This window comes from Ruditapes philippinarum, unplaced genomic scaffold, assembly GCF_026571515.1.
Source record: "Ruditapes philippinarum isolate M1 unplaced genomic scaffold, ASM2657151v2 ctg10315_1_1_1_1, whole genome shotgun sequence".
Taxonomy (NCBI): domain Eukaryota; kingdom Metazoa; phylum Mollusca; class Bivalvia; order Venerida; family Veneridae; genus Ruditapes; species Ruditapes philippinarum.
In genome coordinates, this window is record NW_026858986.1 from 21,173 (window position 1) to 33,030 (window position 11,858).

General features: G+C 34.6%; 1 protein-coding gene across 1 annotated transcript; it reads left to right on the forward strand.

Annotated features, from left to right (window-relative positions):
- Positions 1 to 5,940: 5,940 nt before the first annotated feature.
- On the forward strand, positions 5,941 to 11,595 carry LOC132754865 (uncharacterized; the record flags this gene model as incomplete). The annotated part of the gene is given in 7 exon segments (XM_060745615.1): positions 5,941 to 6,626; positions 7,715 to 7,834; positions 9,033 to 9,158; positions 9,812 to 9,907; positions 10,413 to 10,433; positions 10,821 to 10,936; positions 11,565 to 11,595. Coding segments are annotated over 7 exon segments (1,099 nt in total), but the record flags the coding sequence as incomplete, so codon positions are not given.
- Between the last annotated feature and the right edge of the window lie 263 nt (positions 11,596 to 11,858).

The window sequence follows — 11,858 nt, forward strand, 5'->3', positions numbered from 1 at the left end:
TGGTCGGACTTTCGTCCTGTCGCTAACGATACACGCCAAACGCAACGCGCAAAGTGTACCAATTCAGCCACCATAAATTTGAGTTTTTTGTCATATTTCACATTAACAATTATTATTCTGTAAAAATGTAGTGAGCGACTGATCTGCAATTTTGCACACAAGTTACTGGGTTAACCCTACATGTACATCAAATGGAGCATAAATCTCGAAAAGTTATTTCCAGTCCCGCCATAAAAAAAACCTCAGCGGCGATTTTTTTGACAGAATGGCATGTACATTACCAAAAATTGCAGAAATTTCTCAAAATAAAAGGGAATAATAATATTGAGAAGAATTTTATAAACATATCATGAAATATTTCGCCTGGAACATAAATGATGAAATATTTATTTATCTACATACCTGTAATTGCTATTCTTTTTTAATTTTGATTGTTTCAAAGATTTGTTTTAATCATCAAAATGTGCATGTAATTAAAAAAAACAACAGAAAATGTTTTTACCATTTAGTGTTGTGTGATTACTTTTGACACAAATAGAATGTTGACTTAAAAGCTTAAATCTGGACTACTGGTCCCCTTCATAATGTCATTTATTCTGCTATAGGCTAACTCTTGCTCCCTCATCGGCACCGCCCAGACTCAACATGGATGAAACATTTCATTGATAATTATATGTTTCTTAACTTGTTTGATTCGTATGCAAAATAAGTTTCGTAATATAATTTATAGTAATACCTCAGCCTTAAATATTGTAGAAGCACGTGTTATGTGAACCGTATGTGGAATTGAAATAAGTTGTTATATATTTGTTTCTCCCTCTATTGTTTATACTATAATAATTAGACGCGTCTAGTAGATATGCATTTGTCCATACAGCAATGGGGAACATTTAAGACTTGACTTGATTTTGTGTATTTTTCTTTCATTTTTTTTTTTAACAAAATCACACTGTTTTCAAATTTTCTAATAAAAATAGCTTTTCTGATGTACAACATGTCACAGAGCTTTAAGGGATTAGAATAAACGTTTACCTGAAGTGATAGTGCCATGTTTGAAAATCATATTCTTTTTATAATTATCTAATTTTATCTACATAATAAACAACGTGCCAATGAGCCAGTCTACAATCGATCGTTCTAAACCTTAACCGTTGAGGGAGGTAACGACTGAGGCAATGTCACTTACTTCATTTGCCCCGCCTCTGTTGAAGTTCGGCCCGCCAAATTTAACATGATGCTCCGTAACGGGGCGAAAGACAACTTTGATCAATATCACTTGTCGAATCATTAAATTGCAAGTTACAAAGCCTAAACCACGCCCACTATCAAAGAGGCGGTTCTTCTCCCTCAACAGTTGAGAAAGTACACCGGTTACGCTACGGCCAGTATGGTGAGATCACTGCAGAACAGTTCGTCCTCAAAATCATTCGAACATTATGCATTTCGTACCAATATTTAAATGAACATATTCTCGGCACAAATTGTCTTGAATTTATCACATTTATTTTGCTTCGACCAGACGTTTCAATCTTTGTCGCAACAGACAAACATTAAAGAATTTCAGACATGGCATTACTTTGTGAATTTATGCATTAGGTTCTACTTTTTCACAAAAATATGCAACTTAATTATTAAACAACGAGCACATACCAAAAACATGGAGAAAAAATTGATTTGTACTTCGGATATTCAACTGTAATAGAGAACGATTTTCAATGCTGATTGATTGTTCGCATCATTTGGCGTCTTTGATGTGCAGCATCAACATTTAACTTGTAATATCTGTTATATGTTGCGGATCGGATGGGAATATCCGTCCCAAGAGAACCCAGTCATGTCATTACATCTATTTTCTCATAACAGCCTATGAAAGTAAAACAACTTCTTTCATAAAGCAAAATTACGTCATCCTAAGAGTGTATTGCACGCGACTTATCTGGCACACCTAAGCCAGATGAATTAACATTTGTTACCTGTTTTATTTTAGTTTTAAGTATAAGTAATATTATTTGTAACGTATGTGCTTTAGAAATATATCACCTTTATGAAAAATTAGTTTCATTAGATGGATAGATAGATGGATGGATGGATGGATGGATTGATGAATGGATGAATGGGTGGATGGATGGATCGATCGATCGAGCGATCGAGCGATGGATTGAATACATATGCATGGACAACTAAAAACAGCATGTATGGTACAAACATTTAAAACTTACATGGGAATAATTAAGTCATGACATGTACACCTGCACCACTTGGGGATAACACAAAGAGCGACCGTTCTTAATTGAAAGCCTGTAAAATTAGTGTAGTTTATACCTATTTATTTTAAGTTCGATTGTGTTAGAAGCTATATGCTTATTGAAACACCCTGGAATAAAGCAGTCCTAAGCAATGAGTGTAAAGTTTTTTTGCTCACGGAAACAGCGACTTGCCCCTGACGGGGTTTGAACCCACGCGGTCAGCAATCCTTAAATTAATAGTTCGGCGCGTTAGCCCCGCGACCACGCCGCCACTCAAGCCTGTAACATTTTCAAAAGGCAAATAATTTGACTCCTAATAATGAAGTACTATGTATACAACACGAAACCCCTTTATCTTCATTTACATGTACTTCAAACTTGAACTACTGAAAACTTAAACTATTTTAAACAAATCATGGATTTTTCTCAATCTGAATAAAATTATCTCTAAATAACGCTCCTCTTCTAGATCTAACAGTGACCAATTACGAAGTTATTTCTGGTGATTTTCACTCAGCCAATCATCGGCGAGCTTTCATAATTTTGAAAGGGATGCGGTCCCTGGGAGAACCAATACGGAGTAGAATTGTCACGATTTCGAGAACAAACTTGCCGTTGTCCATAAAGCCGACACGTAAACTGGCAAAACAATCTTGCCAATTAAAAATTGACTCTATTATTTCAACTTAATTTGTTAAAAATTACTTCAAACAAAAATCAACAATTTGTTTAACTTCCACGTATAACGGTACTTTTGATACTTTTTCTAATGCCTATGTGAAAACCGGTTTGATTTCATGACTAAAAATAGCTTTCTCGGGAAATCCGAATTATAAAGGAGGCGAAACATATACGGCACCCAGATCTACAACACAGAAATAGCTAGATCTGAACTTTAGTCAGATTGGGATTTTTCAAAAGCTGTCACATTAAACCTGCTCAAAGTGTGTATAGGCAATGGAGAAGCGAGTCCAAAAATACCTGAGAGTTTCTCCAGACGTTTTAAGTAATTGATTGTTTCTATAATGAAGTAATATCTCTATCACTGCAATAATATGTTATCACTTGCGCCGGTAATACGGTGTGGTCTGCTGTTTCCGACTTTTTGTGACTGATTACAAAATACTAATAAAATATCTACGTTAAAACATTTTGGTCTATAAAGATACCTGCCAGGGGATGGGGCAAGACCTGAATCGGTGGCTGCACTTTAGAATTGTCTCTCGGATCTTTGTAGGAGAAGAATATTTGAGCCGCGCCATGACAAAACCAACATAGTGCGTTTGCAACCAGCATGGATCCAGACCAGCCTGCGCATCCGCGCAGTCTGACCAGGATCCATGCTGTTCCCTTACAAACCCTATAACAAGTAGAGAAACTGACAGCGAACAGCATGGATCCTGATCAGACTGCGCGGATCCATGCTGGTCGCAAAGCCATTATGTTGGTTTTGTCGTGACGCGGCTCATTTATTTGTTCTATAGCCCTAAGAAGGGCCATTGACAAAGCATCAATATAATTATATACAAAAAGACGCATGATGGTAATAGGTGACAAAAAGTCGAGATGGGATTTGTATTCACGCGAAACAAATTCTTTAGTAAAAACGCGAAAGAAGACTTTGAACTGGACAACGTTTAGAGTCTTTATGTTTATTGAATTGTTACATATTTTTAAAAGATTTTAAGCGATTTTATTTCTAATTGCCACAATAATGTTAAATCGATATCTAAATTACATTTATGCGTACAAAGTATACACACCGAAGTCTGTTATCATTGTAGATTCGTTTTCAGTTATTGTCAATCTGATAACCTCGGGTTTTATGGTATGTATATGCGGATGTTTTAAGTTGTGTTTAACTTCTTAACGTTTACACGCTTGATAAGCAGTTGTTTACATATATCATTATATGGTGACCTTCACAATTGTATGATACCGGAAATGGATACATGAGGTAGGGATTTGTTTTCTATGTTTTAGACATGTTACATGCAGTGTCATAATTATGATGAATGAACTTTAAATGTTTAATCAGAGAGTGACAATTGTTTAAATAGAGGTAAATATTTCACTTCTGCTTACTTTTTATCAATATTAGAAGGTAAGTGGTTTCACGTCATTCAGTATATTTTTAAAAAGTGCTTACGGAGTCATTGATATAAATAAATAAATTAATTAAAACTTTTTGTCTTAAATATGAGAAAGACTAAAAATCTAAAAAGACTAAATACCGTACTCCGGTATATACCGGACAAGGCGCTGCTAAAATCTCGACTTTTCACCCACCGAAACGCACTTTAAGACGTCAAAAATATTTTCACACCGCTTTATGTACGATCATGAATAAAAAATGTAAGCGATATTTTTCTACTTTGTGATCATGGTTTCTGCAAGCGACCAGAGGTACTGCTTCAACACATAGTAAAATTGTATCCCTTAAATATGGTGGCTGATTTGTGCCATTCGTGTTTTCGCCCCGCGACCCCGCCAAGCGAAAAGTCGAAAATTAACAAGTAAAAATAGCGGGGGGGGGGGAAGGGGGGAGGGGGGGGGGCAGCGAAAACACGCTAATTAGCGAGGGCCCCTAAAAAACTACTGTTTAATTCAAGCAATTACATACACTTATTTTGAGCGGACAAACATGTAGAAAGTGATATGGACGGACAGACGGAAGGACGGACAGACAGAGGCCATTCCTATCATTAGCTCGTGCTTTGTGGAAGGGTAAAATAGCACACGGGGTCATAATGGTGATTATTTCTGCCATGTAATCTTAAAAACATTGCAGTGGTTTAAATGTTATAGAGCGGATGCGAAATGCTTTTTAACACTTGGCCTTTAAGTGTGACCTTGGTGGTAGCAATCTGCATATCGTCTCATAATGGTGATCACTTGTGTGTCAAGTTATTTAAAAAAATATATCAGCGGTTAAAAAGTTATGGGGCGGACTCAAAGGTGTTACGGACGGACAGACGAACGGGCAGACAGTCGGGCGTTGATATTCACCCCATAATACGGACAGACTGATGGACTGACAGACGGAGGGGTTTAAAAATGGCGGTCGTGATAGAGACTAATATGTCCTGCTTTATAGTGTATATAACAGAATTTGTTCGGCCTGATGTAACTCTTTCATCTTTTTAAAACGTTCATTTTAATTATTAAAAAAAAGCGAGCATTTATATTTTTGTTTAAGATAAATAATATCATCGCCATTTAACGTTGATTTCGAACCTATTTTTAAGCTTAAGACTTCTTATATTATTGAGAAATTCGTCTGAAATTGAGGATAATATTGTGGAAATTTCATTCAACTTGTTTTTAAGCATAAAATAAAAAGAAAATTTGTTTGTTGTTTGTGTAAGATGCAATTTTATTTCATCTCGTGCATTTCAAACACAGTATTCTCACTAGTGACGTAATATCCTCTATATAGTTTTTGCAATAAATGTAACTATATGATATTGTTTATAATGTTATTATCCAAAATATATGATCCTAGACCGCTAAATTCATTTTATATGTGTTCCAATACCGCTAAATTTATTTATATGTTTTATGATCCATGATTGCTCTATTCGTAATTATATTATTTAATATCGCTATATTAACAAATCATTCAAAATGCTGTAGAAATGTCCTTGATTCTGGATTGAAATTTGCTTTCACTATTACAAATTATTATGAAAAGTCTTGTTCAAAGCTAGAGATACCTAGACAACTATATAAACTGACTTTCTTCAGATATGCAAGCATAGATAGCTGACAAAGTCCACTTAAAATACGATATGGCGACATCAAAGAAAGAAGATAGTATGGAGGAGAAAGAAGTAGTGAGTCTGAAAAAGAAAGGAGTTAATCTCGGAAAGAAACTTAAGAAAATGAATATAAGCCAAACGCAAAGCGGAATGTTGATCACAGATCAAAGCGGCAGTCGCCTGGGAATTGATGCTGAAGATAAACTTAGTGGTCATCAGATAAGCGAAACCGAAGAGCCTAGCAAAGGAAGTTCTGAAAGGGACTTGCAAAGACAGATGAACATGGCGTTCCTTAGAGATCTTGATAACGACATTGCTGGTTCCTACTTGGAACAAGTTAGTATTGACGAAGCGGATGATATGTTTAAATCTCTTGATTGTGAAACAGAAGGGGATATAGAATTTGAACAAACCACACATTCTGATGATAAAAGACGACTTTATTTTGGGAGAGCCTCTTATAGAAATGTATATGGCAATCCTAAAAGGCAGGAGGATAAAAATTGGATAACCTGGGAAACATTCTCGGCAATATCCGGTATGGAAGTATCCGAGTTAGTTCGTCGAGCTGAAGTTTCCGATCTTGTGTTAGATGACAGAGGTCTAGCAAGAATACGGAGTAAGTGTTTGTATCTTTTTAAATCTTTAACGCGTGTATTATTATTTGCCGGGTTTTCCGTTTCCATGAGTTTCTATTTTTAACACATTATAATTTGAAGAGACCCGCTATTTTAGATAGAAATTAAGACATATTATCTTCAAGGCTTTCACTGTTTAACGTCAAGTTATAAGCCACCATTGCTCATTATAGATATCCTTAAAATAAGTTCATGTTAAAGTGAATTGGTTCGTAATGGGATGTTAATAGAGTGGTTATACATGTTTTATTGTTGTTGTTGTTGTTGTTGTTGTTGTTGTTGTTTCTGTGTTGCTGTTGTTATTGCTGCTGCTGCTGTTGTTGTTGTTGTTGTTGTTGTTGTTGTTGTTGTTGTTGTTGTTGTTGTAGTGGTTGTTGTTGATGTTGATGATGATGTTGATGTTGTATTTTTATATGTTGTATTTTTATTATTTATTTTTTAATTTGTTTTATCTTTTCTTTTTTTTTTTTCTTTTTTTTTTTGGGGGGGGGGGGAGGGGGGAGGGGTGCTGTTGTTTTTTTACATTAACATCTGCAGAAGCACAACAAGACAGATTCAAAGCCTCTTGCCATTTATTTTCCAATAAATATTTTAAAAGAATATCCATATATTTGGAATATGTGTGTAAAATGTTCCCATTGTAGACCAATCCACTTTTGATGCACACTTCCTGCCACATATCAAAGTGCTTAATAAATACAAATGTGTACATTTGATCTGAAAACAATTAAAAATGTAGTATCAAAGCTTCTGATTAAATTCGTTAAAACTTTTAAAGGTACTCGACCAAACCTCTCTTCCCTCTCCAAAATAATGTAATGTTTTGTTACATGTATTTGCAATTACCACTCTGATATATTGTGGGAAAATCTACATGCCTGTTTTATCCATTGCAAAACAGTTTGAAATTCTTTCAATTTATAAGAAGCAACGATAAAAGTAACATTTTTTTTTCATTTTAGAACGATTCGCGTTATTCTTTTATTCAATGAGAAGCAAAAGTAAAGGTGACAATGAAGCTCTGGTGTTGTTGTTGTTGTTATTAATGTTGTTTTTGTTTTTATTTCAGAAAGGTTCACAGCAATGCCAAAGATGTACAAACGACAGTTCTATAGGTGCGAAGATCGCTATATTATACCAGAACAAATACCAAACTGGAGTGATCAGTGCAAGAAATCAAATTTACAAAGTAAGTTATTCAATCAAACGAAAATAGAGCTGAATGTGAAATAATTTTTGACAGAGGTATCAAAATTTATACCAAGTGTTATTATGACTTGTGTATAAGGTCATCTACAAGTATAAAATAAGTGAACACGTGAAAGTCAGGATAGGAATATTGTGATGTTACCTTTCAATATCATAATTACCTTTGCATGAACGATAATAAACTCACACGGACCAAGGAAACTTTTAATATCCATTGAAATTTACCTGTTATATTCAATTTATAAAAGCGGGACAGTTTTTTATACTTCTGGAAGATTCATATTTCATCCAAAACATTTTCAAATTATATTAATTGTTGGTGAATCACCAATAAAACAGTCAATCGCTTGAAATATATACAAAATAATCGCATACCTACCCTGAAAATCACCATTCACCATTTAAACGCGCCGCGTTTTGAAGGTGAGAACCAGTCTGGCTATAGTCGGAGCCATTCGGTAATATGTTGGTTCCCAAATTCAAAGCGCGGCGCATTTGAATACGGCAATGTTGGGAGCAATTTTGAATTTGTCGATGGGGTAAAACCGCGATAATGTTTATTTCGCCTGTTGCGTTGTTTATTTTGATGTTGAAGTTTAAAATTGACCATCATCGTGGAGAATAATACCTTCTGTGTCGATGGACAAAAGGACTATGTGAAAGAAATGGAATTTGAATAAAATACATGGTTGTTTTGAGGGTAGGAGTGCGGATATTTTCCGGCGAACATTTTCATCTTGTATTATTATAGACTAAAAAATTCAAAAACGGCTTAAGTATTTTGATATATATGATACGTACATGTGCGGGGATTGACAAATATACATTTTATTTGGAATGTAAATGCGTTTTGAGCTCAACACCCCAGTGGTCTGTGATATTTAATTGTTGTTATCAAACAGTGTATAGGAACATTGATTTAAATGGTATTCATCATTCTTGCAAGTGTGACCCTTTGACAAGATTAATTGTGTCTATTCTAGGAAGGGGGGGGGGGGATTCACTCATATTTTTGGGAATTCCCCTGGCAGGTGGGGGGATGGGATTTACGAATTCTCACCTTTAGATAAAAATCCCCCCTGTTTTTCGAATCCTAGAATAGACACTGTTTATTATTCTGTAATAACTTACTTATATGTACTTAGTTTTATTTCCTTACATCAAGTTTCTATTTTTAGCCAGTGACCTTGGCGATGATTCATTAAACCAGAAGGTAGCCTTAATGCATGGTGATATCACTACACTTGAAGTAGACGTTGTTGTTAATTATATTTCATCCTACGTGACGGATACACACGATGGAGGTTATAAGCTATATGAGCCGCGTCATGACAAAACCAACATAATGGGTTTGCGACCAGCATGGATCCAGACCAGCCTGCGCATCCGCGCAGTCTGATCAGGATCCATGCTGTTCGCTATCAGTTTCTCTACTTGTAATAGAGTTGGTAAGCGAACAGCATGGATCCTGATCAGACTGTGCGGATGCGCAGGCTGGTCTGGATCCATGCTGGTCGCAAACCCATTATGTTGGTTTTGTCATGACGCGGCTCATATCATGTTTTACTTTAAAGTGGATTGGTCTGAAATCGGAACATTTTCCATATGAATTTCAAATATTGATAAAAACAATGAAAATGTATTATTTTGGATATTCTTATAAAAAATCTTGGGAAAATGCTAAGGGTTCTAAGTTATATTACAATGTAAGTATGAACAGTTTTATGTTGAGATTTGTTTTTGTTCTGGAACAATTTATTATCTACTTTTGTATAATTATGTATTTCATACAAGCATTTTGGAAGGTTTTATTTAATGCAAAAAATGAGTTTTTCAGCAGATATATAGTTTTAAACACTTCAAGACATAGTACTCATAAAATACCACTTTTCACAGAATACACTTTCACTTTGCTTTTAGAAAGGCAAATGTTTTAATTTATATTTCTTTTTAACAGTTTCAAAAGCCATAGTGAATGCAGCAAGTTCTCTCTTGCTTTATGAACTGGAATCCATATGGTTAATTTATAGTGGGAATGTCGAGGCAACAGCAGGTGAGGAACAATTCCGAGCTATTATAAATTTAAGGCGGTGCTAGGGGGCATGGACGGTGACTTGCATTTTCCACTGCCAGCTATGATAAGACTTAATTAAATCGAGCCTCTAACATCTTCATTTATGCCGTTTTGAGCGTCATTTTAGAGGGCAAAATGTGTTTTAAAATATTAGAAATTCAATAAACATATACGTTCGCATACTATGAGCCTTTAGAAAAAAACATGTAATTAAAACTGGTACTCACTTTATAAAATTCATTTATTGGTCTGAATTATCATTTTTGTATATTTGTGCAAGTGTATATTGTTAAATAACGAATATAAGCTGTACTTGTTTCGTTCAAAATAAAATATATGATATGTTCTGTGTAAAAGCTATTTTATTACAATTCTTCTGAAAATAATTGATTAAAGAGGCGACAATATTATTACGCAAGACTACGAACAAATAAAAAATTAAAAGAAATGTCGTAAAAGCTTAACATTTCATTTTTCTTTTCAGGATATTTGCTTCCAGCCAAATGTAAGTCCACATGAATTCATAAACTACATTAAAACTTGTTTATTGGTCACTCCCCCTCTCTCCAGCCCCACCCCCTCTCTCTTGTCATCGAGTGAAAAGTATAATATGATAATATGATAATAATATGAAATTGTTTATTATTTTAACCTTTTCTTATAAATATGTCACTGTTGGTATTATATAGAGACAAAGAAAAACAGAAAAAAAATAACGTTTCTATTTTATATTATCATTATAATAAATACGAACATTTAGGAATCACAATGTACCATACAGCATTTTGGTTTCTATTTTTATTATCATTTTAATTACAAATGTAATACGATCAATAAGTTATTACCATACAGACTGCTTTATATTAAAATGTATCATTTTCGTATATTTTAGATATATTTCATACATCGGGACCAATCAAATACGATGACCTTTATGTTGATAAGTGTTTACACAGTTGTTACATAAATTCTCTGGACAAAATGATTCAGATGGGACTCCGGACTTTGGTAATCACTACAATGTCATATCACTTTTTAAAAAAAAAACATTACATGAGCCGCGTCATGACAAAACCAACATAGTGCGTTTGCGACCAGCGATCCAGACCATCCGCGCAGTCTGATCAGGATCCATGCTGTCCGCTTACAAACTCTATAACAAGTAGAGAAACTGGTAGCGAACAGCATGGATCCTGATCAGACTGCGCGGATGCGCAGGCTGGTCTGGATCTATGCTGGTCGCAAACCCATTATGTTGGTTTTTTCGTGTCGCGGCTCACGTGTATTTCATTCTTTTTATTTGATATTTTCTTAGTTTAAACAATATTTTATTTATAATATATATATACATTTACATAATAAGATACATAAAATAAAATTCACGGATTAAGTAGGAAGGAAGCTTGAAAACTTTTTTGTCTTAATTTCATGTCTACGACTTCAGTTTATTTTCCATCGAGCGCATCAGTCGCGTTAAAGTCGGTGCTTTTAGAAACAAACACTTAGAAACTTTAATTTTTCATATTAAAAGCCTCTTTTTTTATCAGCCTGCTTTATTTAATGGCCAAGTCATCCATAGCTTAAAATGTTTGTCGTGTTTGGCGTTCTTTAAGGTTTTCGTGTTTTGTCGTTTCAGGCGTTTCCGTGCATAGCAACTGGTGCTAAACGTATGTATCACATTATATGATTCATTAGGTTTCTTATATTTGTTTTGTTCCTACGTATACTCAAAATTCTAATTCTAAATTCGTTTATAAGGGCTTAAGAGTAAAAATGCGCTGAAAAATGTCAATACAATAAGCGCTTAAGAGTAAAACTGTGCAAAAAAATGCCAGTACGTTTGATTTTTTAATAAACGCTTGAGTAAAATTGCGCAGAAAATGCCAGTGCAGTTTAATTTTTCAATTGAATTTCAAAATCTCTCTCTTTT